This window comes from Lottia gigantea (genome assembly GCF_000327385.1).
Source record: "Lottia gigantea unplaced genomic scaffold LOTGIsca_15, whole genome shotgun sequence".
Taxonomy (NCBI): domain Eukaryota; kingdom Metazoa; phylum Mollusca; class Gastropoda; family Lottiidae; genus Lottia; species Lottia gigantea.
In genome coordinates, this window is record NW_008707797.1 from 865,100 (window position 1) to 885,059 (window position 19,960).

General features: G+C 33.9%; 1 protein-coding gene across 1 annotated transcript; it reads right to left on the reverse strand.

Annotated features, from left to right (window-relative positions):
* Positions 1-909: 909 nt before the first annotated feature.
* Positions 910-19,073, reverse strand: LOTGIDRAFT_157802 (hypothetical protein; the record flags this gene model as incomplete). The annotated part of the gene is made up of 6 exons (XM_009050397.1): positions 910-914; positions 1,081-1,174; positions 2,706-2,821; positions 5,883-6,031; positions 14,403-14,435; positions 18,880-19,073. The coding sequence occupies 6 exons, from the start codon at positions 19,071-19,073 to the stop codon at positions 910-912; spliced, it is 591 nt and encodes a 196-aa protein (XP_009048645.1).
* Positions 19,074-19,960: the final 887 nt, after the last annotated feature.

The window sequence follows — 19,960 nt, forward strand, 5'->3', positions numbered from 1 at the left end:
ATTTTAAAATAAACTCACACTGTATAACATGTGAATCGAGATATCAGTCTATATTCCAGTCAATATATTGAATTACATTTATTTCTATTTGTAAAGGGACATTGTATGCAACGAGGCAGGGGGTTAACTAAACATGGAAAGAGATGTGGTTGAGCCTCGTGAGATTCACTGGTACAGGAAGACTTGGAAGTAATGTTTGGTAATTCAATAGCACTAAGATGGAGAGGACACTCATAAGCTGATTTGGCAAAAACCTAAGTTAATGTCATAGAGCCAGGGGTCAACCAAAGACTGAGTGATGTTAGAAAGAGGGGATGGTGCTGTCCAATGAGATTCTCATCAATTTTTCTTTACAAATATACTCTTCAAATATACTCACACTGTACAACATGTGAATTGCGATATCAGTCTATATTCCGGTCAATATATTCAATTACTTTTACTTCTACAAGTCGGTGGCATCAGGGAAACATTTTATGCTACGAGGCAGGGGGTTAACTTAACATGGTGAAAGATCTGGTTAAGCCGCATGAGGTTCATTGGTACAGGAACACTTGGAGGTAGAAATTATTTTGGAGATGTTTGGTAGACAAAATCTTAGTAAATGTCAAATTTACAAAAAAAAAATTAAATGCACGAGTTTTACATCCTGCTTTTCTGCACCATGTGGGCTAATGAAGACGTGAAAAGCCATGCAGGGTGCAATGAGGGAAATTTTGTCAGGACAGCTGCAGTAGCCTGCTCTTTTCCGGTTTCCAACTGTCGAGGGAACTTTAACATGCACAGACTGTAGAACATAGGGGGTTTGTGTGATGGAACCTCTACCTAAAACATTGTTTGAGAGATGGTGGGGTAAGATATAAGAGAGAGAGGAAACATTCTCTTGTACAATAGTACTAGTTGGTGGGTCTATTCTAAAATAATTCAGATATAGAACTGACAAATTATCAGACAGATAAACAGCAGTGTGGAGATACACTTTTCTTTTTAGGACATGAACACCAGCAACACCATGCTGTGTACAATGAGGGAAAATTAGCCAGAATGATTCAAACCAACTGAAAAAAAAGCTTTCCTTACCTAAATATGTACTGCAAATATATTCAGCTATCTGGTTTCCAGATTTACTTGATTCAGCAAAATGACTCAATTCACGATTCAACATTCGTTTAAACTGAAATATAAATAATACTAGTGGTTATTCTACAACCTACAGTCAGTGATAGAAGGTAAAGCTCTCGGAAGCACAGGCTGTGGCATCAGTACTATTCTTACCAAGAGGGTGGGTAAACCTACTGTGACTAATCGCCTAACAGAAGCCAATAAAACTTGTCACCAACTGAAACATTCCACTACCACAAAGTTCTATGGTGGCCTATATATAGCAGGATGCATATCCCACAATTCATCATAGTCATCAAGAAATGGGTCCAATATGAGACTATTTGATTGGTTTAAACAAAATAATTAATGGGATTGTGGTAAAAACCTTGCTAGATTACAATAGAGATTAAAGATATCAGAAATGCAATTATTATCTAATTTTGAAGATTTGAGTGATCTGTTTCTGGGAATATACCTTTCAGATAACCCCTTACTTTTACCTGCTCCATTATCTCAGCAAGCTATAATATATTTTCTCATCTTGGTCCCATTCAGAACAAAAACATTCCACTTAATTCTTAGGCAGTATAAACATTTATCAACACAATATAAGACTGACTTTTACATTTTCAAATACAATATATATTCTACCCAATACATAAGGTGGAGTATGGAATATTTTGGTTTAGAATTGGACATGTATATCCACAAATATCAAAGCCTGTCTCTATAGGCCACCATACATTTGAAACTGAGCCAGTTTTTAATCAAGTCTAAATTCAGAATGAAAAGCTCGTTCACATCGGGGTCAAGGTCGTTTGGTATTTCCGTGAGGATGTTGGTACTTGTAAATTGGTACAATTTGATTCAATTCTTAAGAAACTTGCTCTCGACATTTACTCTTATACAATAGAAATATCGTAATCACGGCTCAAAATAGTTTATCATCTAAATGAGAGTTGTGGGCTAAGAGAATTATTTTTCAATAAAATGATGTGGGTGGATAAAATGTTCAAAATTGGCAAGAAGGAATCTGATGACGTTTATAAAGTCATCCATCATACCAGCGCCAGACAAAGTTTCTAAAAAAAATTCTGGAACAAAATTGTGTAATGAGTGATGTTTTATCACCCAAAGACTGAGGGGCAGAAATGATGGATTGAAGGGGGGTAGAGTAAATAAGGGCATGTACCTTGCTGGATGCAATATCACTGATCAATATGTGTTGCAATCAGTAAGGGATTGAGGGGGGGGGGGGATATGGGGGTATTTTGCCATTTGCTATATCACCGACAGATTGAGAGGTAGAAGAATGGGGGTAAAAAAAGGGCAGGTACTTTGCTGGATGCCATATCACTGACAGATCGAGGTGTTGGAGTAAGGGATTGAAGGGGTAGAATAATGCGTATGGCACATTTGAGGGTACAAGAATTTGGGTAGGAAAAGGGCATGTACCTTGCTGGATGCCATATCACTAACAGACTGGTGTATTAAAGTAAGGGATTGAGGGGTAAGAAAGGGCACGTACCTTGCTGGATGCCATATCACTGACAGACTGGTGTATTAAAGTAAGGGATTGAGGGGTAAGAAAGGGCACCTACCTTGCTGGATGCCATATCACTAACAGACCGATGTGTTTGAATAGTTTCTAGCTGATCCAGGCACCAGTCCAGTTCTTCCAACGTTTCCATGGCCAGTTTATTATAGTTAATCTCATCTGAAATTATATCATAAGTTTTATATCATTTTGTTCTGGGCCTTATTCTTGAAAACATAAGTAAGATAAATTCAACATTTGAATCTGATTTGATAATAAAACTTTATTTAAACATTTTAGTGATTGACCAATCAGATGACTGGATCACTAAAATCATCTGTAGTTAAGTTGTTGAGAATAAGGTGTTTGTTTGTTATTTAGCCAATGAAATTGAGTTTTATATCCTGTTCTGTTTCTAATCTTGAAAATTCATGTCCAACTCGCAGATAATTCTAGACGCACAGGGATTTGAAGGCTCAAAATTTGACGGTGACATGTGAACCCTATTACCGATTGGTTCAGCCGAAAAATTCCTGTTTCTGAGACTCAAGTATGATTGGTAAAAAAAATGGTGCTTCTGTTCCTTTAAAATAAAATTGACAGTTGATAATATGAGAAAATAAACAGTTTTATTTCCTACTGTTCTGAATCAATTATTTACCCACAATTCCGATGTAAATTTTTTTTAAGGGAAAATTGAAAATTTCAATCCTGTCAAAATAAAACCAACTTACGAATTTTCAAGTTTCAACTACCCTAAATCAAAGAATAACTCAAGAAATTTTCCTTAAAATAAAATGTCCAGAAGATTTTGCCCCAAACTGTTGCCTTGGTTTTAATAATATCAATTTTTTTTCATCAAGATGATTTTGCTTAAAACTATAGCCTATTTCATGATGAATTACACCAGGTGAGAATTGGGTGAAAGTTTATCATACAAGCTAAGGGAGATAACACATTCTCTATCTTATCTCAAAAACATTGAGCTATCAGATAAAACTTGTCATTGACGTTCAAGTGAAAGCTAATTTAAAGGTCATCTAGGGTCATATGACGAAGTTGTATTTGAATTTTAATCTGTATATCACGTACCCTATGTCCACAGTTATAAAGTCCAGTCATGGGATTTTGAGGGTCAGTCAAAATGCCAGAATTGTTAGGTAAGAATCTGGAACAGTTTCACAAAAACTTGATTTAAGTTTCCAGCTATCTTATTGGTCAATCTCAAGAATTGATTTTAAATTTAGCATTATAAGCAAATCAGATTACTGTATTTTTTCAAATCTGGATAGTATATAAATAGTATAAACTTTCTGATACATCAAAGCTTTCAATCGGGCACATGCCCTTTTCTGACAAAATCAATATTCTTGACCACCACCCCTGAGTCCAAGATGTGTGTTCATGCTCTTTCCCCCTTATTTTTGGACCCCCTTTCATCTCCTTATCTTGTTTCTATATCTCATTGCCCTACATCATCCTAAATACTACCTGGAAACTATCATTTCAACTCACCCCCTCACTAATTGTCATATCAAGATTTATTTAGAAATATGATCTCGCGTCATAAATACAGACGTAAGTACTATTATTATCATAATCATCGCCATATCTAAATTATTCTACATAGCTACTCGTAATTATAGTGTCAATGTTTCATATCCATGACAACCACAGAGATATAGCATACATGCCCTTTTCTAGGACCCCATCCCCCACTATTTTTCTACATTACTTGGAAACTATGATAGCAACCTCCTACGATAATTGTCACATCAAAGTTTTCATATAAAAATAGCATCTCACCATGGAGATAAATTTTACATGCCCTTTCCGGGCCCCGACTTCCCGACAGCTTAAATTATCTTTTGTGTCTACATCACCCGGAAGCTATAGTCTCATCTCCCTCACAATAAGTCAAATTCATAAGTATTCATTTAGAAATGGCATCTTGCGTCATATTGATATCTATATTAGTCTAGTTAGATACTCATAATTAATGTGTCAATGTTTCAAATCCATGACAACCACAGAGATGAATCATGCTTGCCCTTTCGAGGACCCCCACTTCTAAAAACCACCCACACTATTCTTTTGATTCTCCAATAATTAAAATTTGAAGGTTTTATTGAGAAATAGGTCATAAATAGCCCAGCCTACTGTTATTATTATAATCATCTATAAATTAGTCTATGTCGCCATAAATGATTATCGTGTCAAAGTTTCGTATCATATAAACTTATTTTCAGAGATCTTTTTCCTCTCAGACGGACAATTTTGTTTCCAAGTTAATTATAGCCCTATTAAGACCAGACTACACCCACTAACTCGAAGCAGACAACGACAATGATAGAGAGAGAATCAACTATCACTAGGGGCCTTCTGTCGTAATTTCAAATAGATAAAATCCAGACTTTTAGAAAAATAGTAATCTGATTGGATAATTAAAGTTAACTTAAGATGATTTTTCTGTTCGAGTCATCTGATTGGTCAATAACTTCAAACTGATTTTACTGATTAACCAATCAGATGACTGGAACAGAAAAATCATTTTAATAATAAGGCTCTTGATTGGGTAATTAAACAAAATCTATTTTACTGAATGACCAATCATTATTATCAATTATCATTTTCCAGTTTCATTTATTAATTGTTGTCTGGTAAATCATACAGAAGTTTAAAGTAGAGTTATTTCCCATTATAGGTTTGTCGTTCTATTGAAATGAGCTATTTCCTGGGTATTATAAAGAGTAGATCTTAGTAAAATTTCCCTCATTGCACACTTAAGGTGTCAGATTAGGTACAGATAAGATGGACATAAAAGACAATTTCATCTAATTATCAAATTAGATGCTTCGTTGAATCTTCTTAGTGTTTGTTACATCAATTCTACAAGAGTTATGTCCCCTTTTTAAAATGTCTAATCTAAAGCAAAAGAATTGTATTTCCTAAAATCATTAAATAAATTTTAAAAAGGGGACAAAGCTCGTGCAAGCTTATATTTCTGATGTTGTTAAAAGAGCTAAGCAATGTATTGCTTTCTCTGTAATTTCCCAAATTTCAATCTATAGGGCTTCAGAGAGTCTTGCACTATTCCATATTATCCCCTCAAACCTGCAATCACAGAATAGGATTCAAATCCCTCTAAATTCACTTACTGAGCCATTAAAGCCATTGTCCAAGAAAACCTCCAAAGAAAAAAAATGACCCTGTTTCAATGTAAATTGTAATCAACACTTACCAGTAGTTTTGTTGCCACCAGGCGAAAGATTTTGCATATTTTGTGACGTCGTTCCGCTGCCCCCTCTCGAAGGAGACGGAGGTTGTGTTGAGGATTGTGACTGTAAATTGTGACTTCCGGCATGTTGACCTGACCCACGTCTGGACGTTCTGAAAAACATAAAATTCAAAAAATTAAACTTTTATTTAAATTACATCTTACTGCAAAATTATACACAAGTAATGAGTCATATTTCACAAATGTTAAACTTAAAGATTTTAGGGTTTTCTTTCTATTAAAATAGCGCCATTTATTTATTAGCTTCAGATATTATCTTGTATATCTACACGTGTTTTGGTTAAGTTTTGAGGGGCATTAGTTGAGGACATTCAATGTAAAACTTATCCCCCTATTATATTGTACCTTTGTTCAACTGTATGTTATCAGGTTTTTTTTAGAGGGGGAGAGGGTAAAAATTGCATGTATAACACATCCCCCCTATCAAATTTTCTGTTATGTTGGAAGACATGAAACTAATGCAGCTTTCCTTGTATTACTATCAGCAAGTACATTTTGAAAACTAACACACACCTGTCACCATGTTGCCATGCTGGGAGGTGTTGGGAGGGAGGAGTGGGGGAGAGAAGAAGAAGTTGAATTTTAGTACATTGGTAAACCAATTGGCATCAATTGGCACCAATAGACACCTGTCATGTCAGGTTGCCATGCCGTCACTGTGACACGTTAATCTGGTTATAAAATAATCAACACATGTTTTAGCCAATCAATACACCACATTCCGTTACTTTCCAACCAAAACTCTATTGATAAGTAATCACTACGGTAACGAGATGACACCAGTAAATCATGCTCTTCAATATCGAAGGATGGAAGAATATTGATTTCCTCGGCAACAATCTATTGCTAGGTCGTCACTCGGTGACGATAGTTAACGAAACCATGATGAGAGTTTACGTCAATGCGGCTCACTTAATACTCAAGTTTTATGCGTGAAGCAACACCAGCGATTTGTACGAATACATTAAAGAGATAAAAACCAAGTAGTCCTAATTATCCAGACTTAATTGCCAGTTATTGATTTTAATCAGTTATTTATAGTCTCTATTATGTAGGTCTGTTCCCTCTCGTTAGTTTTTTCACTGAAATTAGCGAAGCAGAAATATTAGGCGAGCCTCAATTCCTCGGAGACATTCATATCCAGTTCTATTGACTGAATATTGACTAATTTAGACTCTATTAACAAGTCTACTTGTTTTTATAGACAGGGTTAACTGGTCTCAAATTGCAATAAAGATCTTAATGTAGTTCTTTTTTCCTACATTTTGTTTTTGTACTAAATATATATTTTTTTAAATGTGCATTACCCTGGGATGTTATTTGTGAACCTAAAGAATGCCACAGATCACGAGGGTGTATGAGAGAAGCCTTGCAGAAAATCATAATAGTAGTGTTTTATGTTATTAGTAATGGATGTACGACCAATTTATGACTTTTGGACTTTTGGTTGAAATTTTGTACCAGGGTTAGCCAAATGCAGGAAGGGGGGAACGAACCTCCTGTCTTAAAGACTGGATACTAAGATATTACACTGTCAATTATTCTGTATCCAAAACATACATCTGAAGAATTCTATAAGGTACCAATGCCTAACTAACCTAGACACCTCTAAATTAAAAAATTAAGCTATCCTCTCCCTAAAATTTTTACCATTTTAAGTCATTCCACAAAATGTTCAGGGCTAATAGGACAGGACGATTCCATTTTCGATTGAGAAGGTTTTTGTTAAGTTCTGGTGACTGACTGATTAAAACATTATTCTATCCTCTCCCTCACAATTTTAAGCCCACCCCCCTTAAAAAAAATTCGAGGGCTAAACATAGTGGACAGGGCATTGTTCCATTTCCAAATGTGAAGGCTTGTGAAAGGTTCTAGTGGCCGACTGAACTAGACTCGTGTGATTAAAATAGCACTTTTACATGGCTTCAGACTTTTAGCCATTCAGTTTCTTTTTATTCTGTCATCTTATTTCTTTAATTCATGGAACGAATTTCCTGATTTCACAGAAGTTATCTTAGGTTGTCAACAAACATTTCCTAGATGAAATTGTCAGGAAGAGCAGCTTGTTTAAGATAGAGTAAAATTGAGTAAAAGGGAGACTAAGGTCTGAGTGTGCCAAACCTTATCTTTGTAATGAAGATGAACAATGTCATGGAATCTACCCAAGATTGTCTTTCCAGTGAGAGTGACATGGAGACCTAGGTCGTAATTTTTCAAACCTGATTTTGTTATTGAAGATAGGTAACACCATGCCAGGTATGATGAGAAATTTAGTACAACATTTCTAATGAACACCTGGAATGTCTTCATCAGAATAGTCTTTCCAGTGAGTGTCGCTGGCAGTAATGTACCAAAACACACATCAAAATGTCCCCATTTTCCCAGGAGTTTATGTTTAAAATGGCATCAGTAATGTATATTCAGTACAAGTAGCGCTGACTGTAAAGCACCAAAAGACACACTTTCATCAAACTTTCATCAATTCCGACGCTAAAAGATGCACCTGGATTGACCCCAGATTTAGAAACATTATCCAGTCATTTTTTATCTTTGATATAGGATTAATAACTGGATAACCCCGTCTTCAGTACTCTGCGTTAAAGATTAGAATAGAATATTGGTTGAAAAATGATAGATGAGGGTTTTAAGTCGAATAATAACTTAATTTGATAAAATAACACGGTACAAACTTTGATGGATCGACTAATTTTTCTCAGGAATTATTCTGTGTCGATATTATTGACATATTTAAAGTATTATGACGCTTAACGTGAGGAAATATTGACCAGTATTTTTCTCTGACGTCATACCAACAAGTTCAACGCCATTAAATCTAGATGAACGTATTCATGCTATTAAAATATTTCATTATTTACTCAACGCGTTCGGTTTTAACGAATAAAATAATGGAAAAACTTTCATGATTAGAAAGTAACAGGAAATGGGTTATTGGACCAAGCTCAAAATAGCTCGTTAATTTTAAAAGATTAATTATCATTTGATTGATTAACTCTTTCTGTCAGCAAAAAATAGCATCCACGCGTACATTTTCATAATTAATCAAGTCCATATTTAGAAAATTTCTCAGCATGCCCCCTTCAAGACAGCCCAAAATAGTTTCTATAACAACGGAATTTATGATTAACATAATAGTTAAACTAAATCTGAATTCAAATAGTACTCAAGAGTGAAAATAGATCAAATTTTATATTTGTATTATTCTAAATTTGGAAACCTACAGGTATTCAGACGTAGATAATTAAAATATGGGCATTGATCTCTCCGTAACAAAACATGATCCACATTTTAATTGAAGAAAGTTAAAAGTCTATTCAGCTCTACAAACAAACAATAAGAGAACTAGAAAAAAAGATAAAAATTCTCATGATATAAAAGGAATTCAGTTCTCATTCTGGTAACGAATTTATCCATTTATAGAAAAAAAATTCTGTGAATGCCTCCTACAATACAGTACTTTTACTATTTTAAGATAATAGTGGAACATTCTGAAATCTCGTTATACCAGTATTAATTACTTGATTTTTATTACTTTCATTCAAATTTTTGACCAAATTGTAAATTCTCCCCAATACAATATCAACATTACATTCTTCTTGGGTTAATTTTTCAATTCAAAAATTCAAAATTCACGAATTAAAGAAGATTACAAGATTGGAACTAAGAATGCTGCGAATTTTCAGCTTTAAAATTATTTTGACAAATTTGCTAATGCTAATTATGTTAATAAAAAAGTCTGTAATTGAAGTCAATTGCTAGTTTCTACAAAACATGATCGGAATTTCTCGCTAAAAAGTAAGAACCACTGACTGAAAGCATGATTAAGAAACATTGGCCTCGAGCTTGATTTTCGTTTGAATTAAAGTTCTATCTTATTACTCACAACACGATTGTTCTCGTAACGAAATTAGACCCAAATACAATTACCCACTAAACTCACTTTACTTGTAAAGTTTCTCGTAAATTACTCAGACCTTTTTTACTTTCTTGATTAGAAAAATCTTCACAAACGATCGTTGTTCAGGAAAAATTCACCGACAAAAATCGTCCGTTTATAAACGCATGTTAATTAAGCAAGAATTTCTTTTGTTAATTTTATCAACGCTTTCTGTGTTAAAGTTCTTTCAAGTAAAAGAGCTCGTGCGTTTTAAAATCGTTAAATTGACTTCTATTAGGAGTAGTTCAGAGTTCATGTTTTTTTGGTATGGTACGACACCTTAGATATTTTGTATCTCATCAAACGTCCAGGTTCAGGCAGAAGTCATGCAGTGCACTATGAAGTAAATTTGGCAGAACAGTAGCTTTAGTTTCATCTCCATTGTAATCTTACAAGTTATCTATTGCAGTCCTTTTTTAATGACAATATTTTTCACCAATCAAAGCATGTTAAGTAAGCACTGGAACAGGCATCAGAATTTTTCTTATCTTGAGATTCAAACCCACTAAAAGCTAATAGTTTGTACTTTACAGATTATAAAAGAGTAAACTAGGGTTGTCTGTACTTTATGAAGAGTAATCTAGGGTTGTCTGTACTTTATGACAGACTGGATAAAGTTTCTATCCAATCCCCGATCATGTTTTACACGTACTTCAATTCATCTTTACGTCAAAAATTGATTGATTAATTTTCTACTTCAATTCAACGTGTCAGGTATTCCAATCAGGGTTTTTGATTTGACTGTATCTACTAGTCACATCTAACTAGAGCTGTAGACGGTTGATTTAGCTGTCTTTACCAGTCATGTCTGGCTAGAGCTGTAGACCGTTGATTTGACTGTATTTACCAGTCATGTCTGACTAGAGCTCTAGACTGTTGATAGGATTTCTTTACCAGTCAGTGATTCATATTGATGGAAATTATTAATCATCTCTTTCTTAATTGTATCAAATAAAACAGATTTATCTTCAAATTAAACGCCTGTTTGATCTATACTAGACTTAGATTTATACACAGATCATTAGTATTACCCCTTGATCATAACATACATCCCCAATCTTTATTTTACTTCCCCAATCTTTATTTTACATCTCCAATCTTTATTTTATTTGACCCAAGTCAAATACACTATGCATTCTTTATTTATTACCATGATTAATCTAACAGATTCAAATTCTAATTAAAAGCATGTACGACCTTTACTAAGTGACCTTCAAAATACTTTCAATAAGTAAAAACAATCGAGAGTTTCATATTTTCTTTGAATATCTCAGATTTACAGGAATTATGAGTGAAATTTGTTACTAGGCAACTAATTTCATAACCAGACCGATATAAACGGCAGTGTGAAGAAATCAGTTAATAATTAAAATTGGACGATAATGGAGGATATCGTGACGTCAAATGCCAGTCTGAGTGGAAGAGAAAAGTTTATCAGGATCTCATCTTTCTAGATTACTTCTAGCAATTAAAATACCGAATTCACTTGCACGTAAAAATTTCACTTATTTCCTAGAACGTCACTCGATGATGAAATACACAGTAAGGAATGTAGGAAAGAAATTTCATGGCTTACATGTTTAAATTGACTGCAACTAATGCTATCGACATCTGTTTCAGATATACAATCCTCATCAGGACAGTTAGGTTTTGTTTTAACTTTTCTTTATATTAAGTAATTGGCAGGGCATGCTCACTTATCGCAAACATCTGAAATCAAGTTTTCTCTTTCACAGAGTTCACATAGCTAAATCAATGTTTAATTAGTATTTATTTTTCTCAGCACAGCATCTCTATTAAGGATTCTAACAGTTAATATTAATCGTATAGAATTAAGTTCTAGTAGCACAAACAGGAATGCACCAATAAATTTAATGTCTGACATATCTAAAGAGCAGTAACTAAAGATCAAAAGAACTTCTTCACTACTCAAAAATAAAAGCTCAGAAATCAGATAAGGAATATGAGAAATATTTGTATCCTGATGTTTATCTCATTTGAGTTGTCGATGCCAGGAAAGTATGGAGAAATATTTCTATATATGTGTCAAGATGACCCAGATATTATCAATTATTTTTCTCGATCCTATTACGAAGCCCCGGGGGATTGTGTGACCAGATCGTGTATTGCTAATTGAAACTGTCAAAGCCACGTAAACTGACCACGTCTGCCAGAATAAATAAGCAGCTTATAGATGAGAAATCTTCGGAGATATTTTCACGAAATGCGTTTTATTTGTTCGTATCTTTGAATTTGATATCAGTCAATTTCAACATCCGAAATAAGAGAAATTGACATTTTAAAATATTGACCTTTCTCTTAAACACCATAGACATACAAAGAATCCAATAACATCTTTACGAGGACTGCAGCACTGTTTCTTTTTCAATTTCCAACTGTCACATGATTTGAAATGTCAGCACACAGATCCTCGATTTATTGTACCATTCAAGTCAGCCATTCCATCCTTATGTAAAAGATTGGACTTGATTTGATCAATGCAATGCAGTGTGCAATTAGGGAAATTTTTCAAGGACTGCAGCACTAGCCTTTTCTTTTTCTTTTCAACTGTTTTAACGTAAGAACATCTTTATCCAGTCCTGTTCCACTAATTAGACTAAGAAATCAAGACTATGGATTAAACTAACGACCTCAGTTCGTTTCTACCCTTTAATTTCAACTCTTCACATCTCATTTCTAGCGTTTTCACCTCCAGCCTCCTATCATTATCTCACAGATCAATATTATTAATGAAGGCTTTAATTGATATGAATAAATATGACTTGTAAATTTTTTTAGCTAATTATAGGCCTGTACAGTCTGCTAATTGCTAGGTTTAAATCGGGATTATCTAGAAGAAGTTATATCGAACCATGATGGGTCTAGCTACGCGTCGATGTTTAGTTCAAACCTAGTGATCCAGATTTAATCTGGCATAGATCATATTGAAATATAGTTCAATAACCTTCTGTGGTTTTTTTTTTACTTTGCTGAAGATCAAGGTGCTGTTTGGATGTTCAGATTGGACAGAATACCTGCATAAAAATCATTTTCTTGTCAAAGTTCAGCTAAGTTTAAATATTTCATGTCTTGGAAAATTCGACCAGGAAAGGATCGGTAGCTTTCTCATGGTTTTCTCGCAGCGATTCTACTGAGCACAAAATTGCGTGATTTTTACCTGAGTGACTGGTGAAGCAGCTTTTACCAAGTGATGTCATTTTAATTTTACGTCATATACTTTAAGTTATATTACTTGAAATTCAGGGTATATGATGTTTTGTTTTATTCACACTCAGTGTTAAAAGGGTTAAGGGTATATGATGTTTTGTTTTATTCACACTCAGTGTTAAAAGGGTTAAGGGTATATGATGTTTTGTTTTATTCACACTCAGTGTTAAAAGGGTTAAGGGTATATGATGTTTTGGTTTATTCACACTCAATGTTAAAAGGGTTAATGCACATTATGTCCCTCAAATCAATCTGTTATGTTTTGTATCACACCACATCGTAGTATAAATTAACTTTTTATAATTAACAGAGATTAGTAGGAAAACACAGCACATTATTTTCAGAATTAGCTTCATGGTTTTTATCAGAATGTCACAAATTCACCTATTTCTACACAATATGTGGAACAAAACAAGCTAGTAATTCATCCATCAGAGTATTTAGGGGACACATAAAATATCTGTATCAGCATCATTCATCTGACTCACTTACACTGATTTGAAAATGAACAATTTATGACAATGTTGAATGCCAATAGTTTGTTTCAAGGAATCATAAGATGAAGGAGGGATGTTGTTTTATCCTTGCCATCCATCCATCGCAAAATTTCAATTTTAAGGGCACTGTGATACACAAATTATTAATGACTAGCTAATGTTCACATAATTAATAAACTTATCCATTGCTCTGTGACCTAGGCCAGTGCTTTCATTGAGACTCAATACACCCTAACACAAATTACAGCTCAACATGTAATTTGTCATCGTACTATACACTGTATAAGAAATATTCCTGTATTTACAACTTGGCCTTGTTTAGGAAGTTGATCAAAATAGAGATGGACAAAAAATACCATTTTACAAAATAATTAGTTCACATGGGAAAAGTTTCATTTTGTTAGCAGGAAGTCAAGCTAGTTTATAAAGATTAATATGAAGACAAGAAAGTTATGGAGGCTAGATTTATATAGATTTATAGATAGGAAAAGATTAGTATTGAATTGTTGGTTTGGGGAGAAATGCCTGCCTTATTATTTATTTTTTATATAATAGAGTGGGGTTATCGCTAGTACACCTCCCCCCTCAAAGGCAAAAAGAGCAAGTTTAAGAAAAATAAAAGATAAAGCATGTATTTTAGATTCTAAATTACATATTTTACAAAAATCTGTGAAATAAACAAACAAAAATGTTAGAATAAGGCTTGGCATTTCTCTGTCATGGGTAGGGAGAGGGGTAATGTGTTGTGGGTGCAGGGCTAGAAAACTGGGGGTCACTTCTCACCTGCTTTTACTTGGAGGTTCTTGTAAGAAAGTGCTGGAAAAACGTAAATTAAAAAAAATTGAAAATAACAAAATAAATTGATTCACTTTGTAGGGAGTGTTGGGAAATGTTTGCATAAAGTTGGCCTGGATTTCCCACTTCTTGGTGACAGACGGGATAAAAAGACACGAGAGTGATCAAGGCGGGCAGGTTGATCATAGAAACAGTAGATTGTAAGAGAGATCATGCTAATATCTGATCTAACTCTGTACTTGGGTTAGTAAACTTAGCATTTTTTGCAGAATCTAAAGAATCTTTCAACAATTCCTTGAAGCTAACACATGTTTATTTGGGTATTTAGGTTTGACAACATTGACATCCATTTCAGAGAGTTTACGAAGCTAATAATTTCTAATTTGAATTTAGAATTGTCAGGTATGCTTTCAGCTATTAATTTCAATTTGGGTTTCCCGAGTTATAATCCCTATCGCAAAGTCCACAAAGAACTAATAAAATTGGTAAATTATGAAGAATAAAAAGAAACCCATGAAAAAAGCAATTTTTATCAATCTGAAACAGACTAAGAGTTCCTTCCCTTTTTTTTATTTGACGACGACGACGATGACCAAAGAGAAGAAAATTATTGTTCTACTTGACAACGGAATCGAAAATGTCAAATTACTCTCCAGATGTTAAATTAAACTAATTACAAATATTCCCGCCATTTGCCAAGTGTCGTCTGTTTCTTTTCTCTAACGAATGTTGTCTGCCTGCCAGGCTTAGACGTCCAACATCACATCGATGACAAGTTCTCGATACATCTGTCTATTTCCTTAACAACACTTTATCATTTTGTCTTCTGTTCCGACACAAGCTTTAATTTTTCTTATACTTGACAATCAACAAGTGTAATTACCAGCTAACTTGAAATCTTTTTAAGGGAGTCCACATCGCTAATAATGTCTATATTGTTTTTAGATTTGTCAACTCAGTATTCCTTTCAGAGAGTCCACATAGCTAATAATGTTTATTTGGTATTTAGATTTGTCAGCTCGGCATTCCTTTTAGAGACTCAAACCATTTTGTCTTCTGCTCGGCCCAAGCTTCATTTTTTCTCTAACTACAATCGCCCGTCGTCAAGCGTAATTACTGACTTGTCCATTAACATCCATTAATTATTCATGATGTGGAACCTCGTAGAAAAGACATCAGCAAGTCAATATTTAGCCCTAATTCTTGCTGTAACAATCTTTGTTAGATGTCAAGGTATTTAGGAACTCTTGAAAAGGTTCAAGGAATTTTTTTCAGCGCCAAATTTCGGGTTCTTGTATCTTATAAATTTCTAGAAATTTGATTGGCTAATATTATTTCTGCAATGACATCAACCAATTAATATTCACAGTAACATATGGTAACGCTATTAGTTTTTATAATTTACCAATTTAGTTGGTAATAGGGTTTTCTGACTGGACATACATGTATGATTTGACACAGATTGGTGACTCCCTTGATATACTGAAAATATATCAGGAAAGTCGGGTTCAGCATCAACTTTACTTTTGGAGAATCTACAGAGCCAATAATATTAATTTGGTATTAAGGTTTGTCAGCAAAGCATCTCTTCCTGAGAGTCCACATATGGTAGGCCTAAATCCACCAGGCATTTAGAATCAATAATATGGATCTTTAAATTGACTCCCAGCTAAAATTGTTCACTAAAACCAGACGTCAGCGTGACGTAGACTAGACTATGAATTACATTTCTACCGAAATATTGGTCCAATTAAAACGCAGTCTGCAGCAATGTTCAGTAATTCGTTTATCTACTAATTGCTAATTGTGGGAGGTAACTGTAACAGCCTGGAGCAAGTCTCATATCCTTTTCATTAAGAAGACATTCCACTAGAGAAATTCCCTCCCTCGGGTCAAAACCACAACAATTTATAAATCTTCCCAGCAGAAGACAATTAGGGAGAATAAATTGTTACTGGGAATAAATATTTGCCTAATGTAAAGGTTAACTATGTCCTTACAATAACTTCTCCTCCAGGTCTCTCAACCAATCAGTTGTTTTATTTTCTGAAGGACATTTCATCTCCAGGCAACAACTTTCCGCATTTCCGATGTCCCAATTTTATAATAAGCTAAATACTTCCAAAATTATAGATTTTCTTATTTCACACAATTTAATGGAATCTGGTAAAATTTTGCAAGTAAGGTTAACTTTTAAAACGGAGATCTTGATGCTCGTTGGTAATATATGGCCTAATTTTTTCCCCTTTTGTAATAAATATATTATTATCATTAAGCTATTGAAGTTAAGTATACTAATCAATAAGGTTTTTAGAGAGTTCACATAGCTAATAAGGTTGATCTGAATTATATATAACAAAGTCATAACCTTTTGTTAACGGATTAACTTTGGGTCATGACAAATACAGTAAGAACTTTGTAGTAATAATGTTATACAATGTTTGGACCAAAACAGTTCTACCTGTACAGAGTTCACATAGCTCAAATAGACCTGAGGTCTAGTATTACTTGCGGAACCCCAAAAATGTTTATGAGTCCTTAAACCTACTTATTTTCCATTATAAAACTTTTTAATAGCCGAATATTTAATGAGTAGAAAAGTAGGGTGTAAAACTCTATTCAATTTCTTTTTGAAATAATTTCAGATCATGTTCATAATTTGTAAGAAATTCAAAGTTTAATTTGAGGTCAATAAGAATATATTAAGAAACATTGTAATACTAATATTATTGTGATACAATATGTTACAATCTATTCATTATCAACCAGGTATATTCTATATTGCCCTGGAATACATTCATATACTAATCTTATAATACTCTTTCATATCAAAACATTTATATTATACTATTCATTACAATATGCTTTCATTGCAAAATATGATAATGAAAATATAAAAATGGTATTTGATATGGGAGGAGATGTTTATGCACATTGAAGCAAAATTCAAACTAAAAATACAAACAGTTCACTTTATTTTGAGATATTTAAGTAGTGAAGAACACAATATAAATCTAGTTTACATAGTGCTAACACTAGTTACAATTTTCCTACCACAAAACACATTAGAATACTCTTGTTTATGTTCAGAATTGTGCTTGAATCTGCATAAAATATCTACTCTACTTAGTTCAATCATGTGTACATCAATCTTTATCAGGACAGCCAGTATTGGCAATGAAGGTTAATTGTAGACATTATCAGCCATGTGGACTCTCTGAAGTGATATTGAGTTGACAACCCTAAATACTGAAGTAACATTTTAAGCTAGGTGTCTCTCAGAAAGGTATGCTGAGTTGACAAACCTCAATTCCAAATAAACCTTTTTTTATTGTAAAGGAATCGTAAAGAGGTGTCGTAAACTTTTAATGTGTATCAGGTACAATGATAGCTTTCATTTTCACCATTCTGTTTTCTGTCGGACTTCTGTGGTTCCAGCAATTAAAACAATTCACGACTAGATTATGATGCCACTCTTACAAATGCCATTACAATCATAAGGAGTTTTTGCAATAGAGACCTCAGAAAATAATTGGTTTTACTGGAACTTCAAAAACCACAGACGACTGAGTAAAAATTGTAATGCTGCACATTGGTGCTATCAGTGTCCCCGATACACATAAAAGATTTCTGAAAACCTCTTTAGAACAATCCCTTTAAGGTTAAAGAGATCAGTATTATCGGAAATTGGAAATTGGATATAAAGCTAGGAATATTGATTAGGCGATAATCCTAATTAATTACTGATCAATAATTACTGATCAGATTAATCACTAATGATCAATATTCTTAATTACCTCATTAATATTCATATTCATGAACAATGCTGTTAATTTTACGCACTTAGTAATCGGTTTAAGGGACACGTTTGTCCAAATATTTGCTTTAAGAACTGTTGCATTGGGTTTGTGAATTGCAAACAGTGGCGAAGCCAGATTGACGTCCGATGGAGGGTGAAATATCTGTGGTTGCACAAATTTCTAACCTCGTTATGAGAGTCATGCCCGAAAAACTTTCTGCCTCTGCCCTGCCTTTGGCTCTGACACTGATTGCAATGTGGAAGACCTTCAATCAGAGGAGAACTATATTGTATTAACGAGGTTATACGACACATTTTGATCTAATCAAGGGCAATAACACTGAAACTATGCATCAGAACATCGTCAAAACAGAACTCATGCCAGATCTCAATTTACATAACAAGTTTCATTCAAAATCAGAAGAAAATTGCCACTTCTGTCAAGCTAACAAGCTGATTTTTACTCTTTAGACCAAACTAAGGGTAAAAGTTGATAGACAGGCCAACAGACTGACAGGAATGACAGCAACGAACGTCCAGGGTTTCAAGGAGATAAAAAAGCAACAAAGTTCATTGTGAAATGTTGATGTATGGGCCATCAAGACAGACAGGGGTGACAGCAATAATGTTCATATTTGCAACAGGATAAAAATAAGTGGTACTGACCTTTCCTTACTACCGGTAACATTCGTCAAGTTGATATAGTTATTCCTGACACTACGTAATGAGGCGAGAATCTGTGCGAACGGCGTCACTATCATATCTTCGGCATGCCTGGAAGTAAAAATAACCGATTGTCGACGTTTAGCTTTGTCTTTTGTTTTTTCTTTTGGTTTATCACTCGATGATCCTTTTGCCATGTTCACTTTTCCGTTCCGCCGGAAATTTGGCGTCAGGAATTGCAGCTTTTGCATCATTTTGGCAAATTTTTAATTTTTGGTGTTTTTCTACAAAAAACTGTATTCCATATAAAGTGAGTTTTATCTATTCGTTCATTCCCACTAACAGACCAATCGGCTAAAATTCCAAAATAAAAATTTCCCAAGTAAAATGAGTAATACACAAAATATTGTCACTTTATGATCATCCATTCGGAATTTCTGCTACCGTCCCCACCATTGTTGTATCCTCGAATTCCTAGAACATTTGGAGAAAAAGTTAATTAGATATAAATAGTTTGAACATTAAAATATAACCGTTTTAGAGAGTTCACATGGAAATTTCAATCCTTATGAAACCATTAAGTTCATTCTTGTTTCGTATGATCACAGATTTTCACATATTTTCTGTATTATATTAAAACCACGAAGATATCGTTTTTGAATCTTCTTAGTAATCTTTACTTCGACCTACAAATTAACAAATATTCCATTTAACAAACTCTACACACACGTAGAGGTTTGCTCTCAGTTTCAGGCCTGAATCTTACTTCCGAATTCTACACAAATCAAAATCTAAAACTCTTGAACCTGTTGCCTGCAAAACACAAAATTCAACACACCAACAAAATATCAGATTACACAACTCAAAATCAAAAACTCTAGAATCTTTTTATAACAATGAAATAATCTTCTCAATTTTCAACAACTAACTAATATTCTATACATATTAACTAATCACTTTTAGTTGTGAAACCTGCAACAAAATTCGAGAAAAACCACAGAAATAAAACGTGTGATTTATTTTCCAAGATAAAAACTAAATCAGATTATTATTTTTTTTCTACACTCGACGGGTTTTTTCTCGC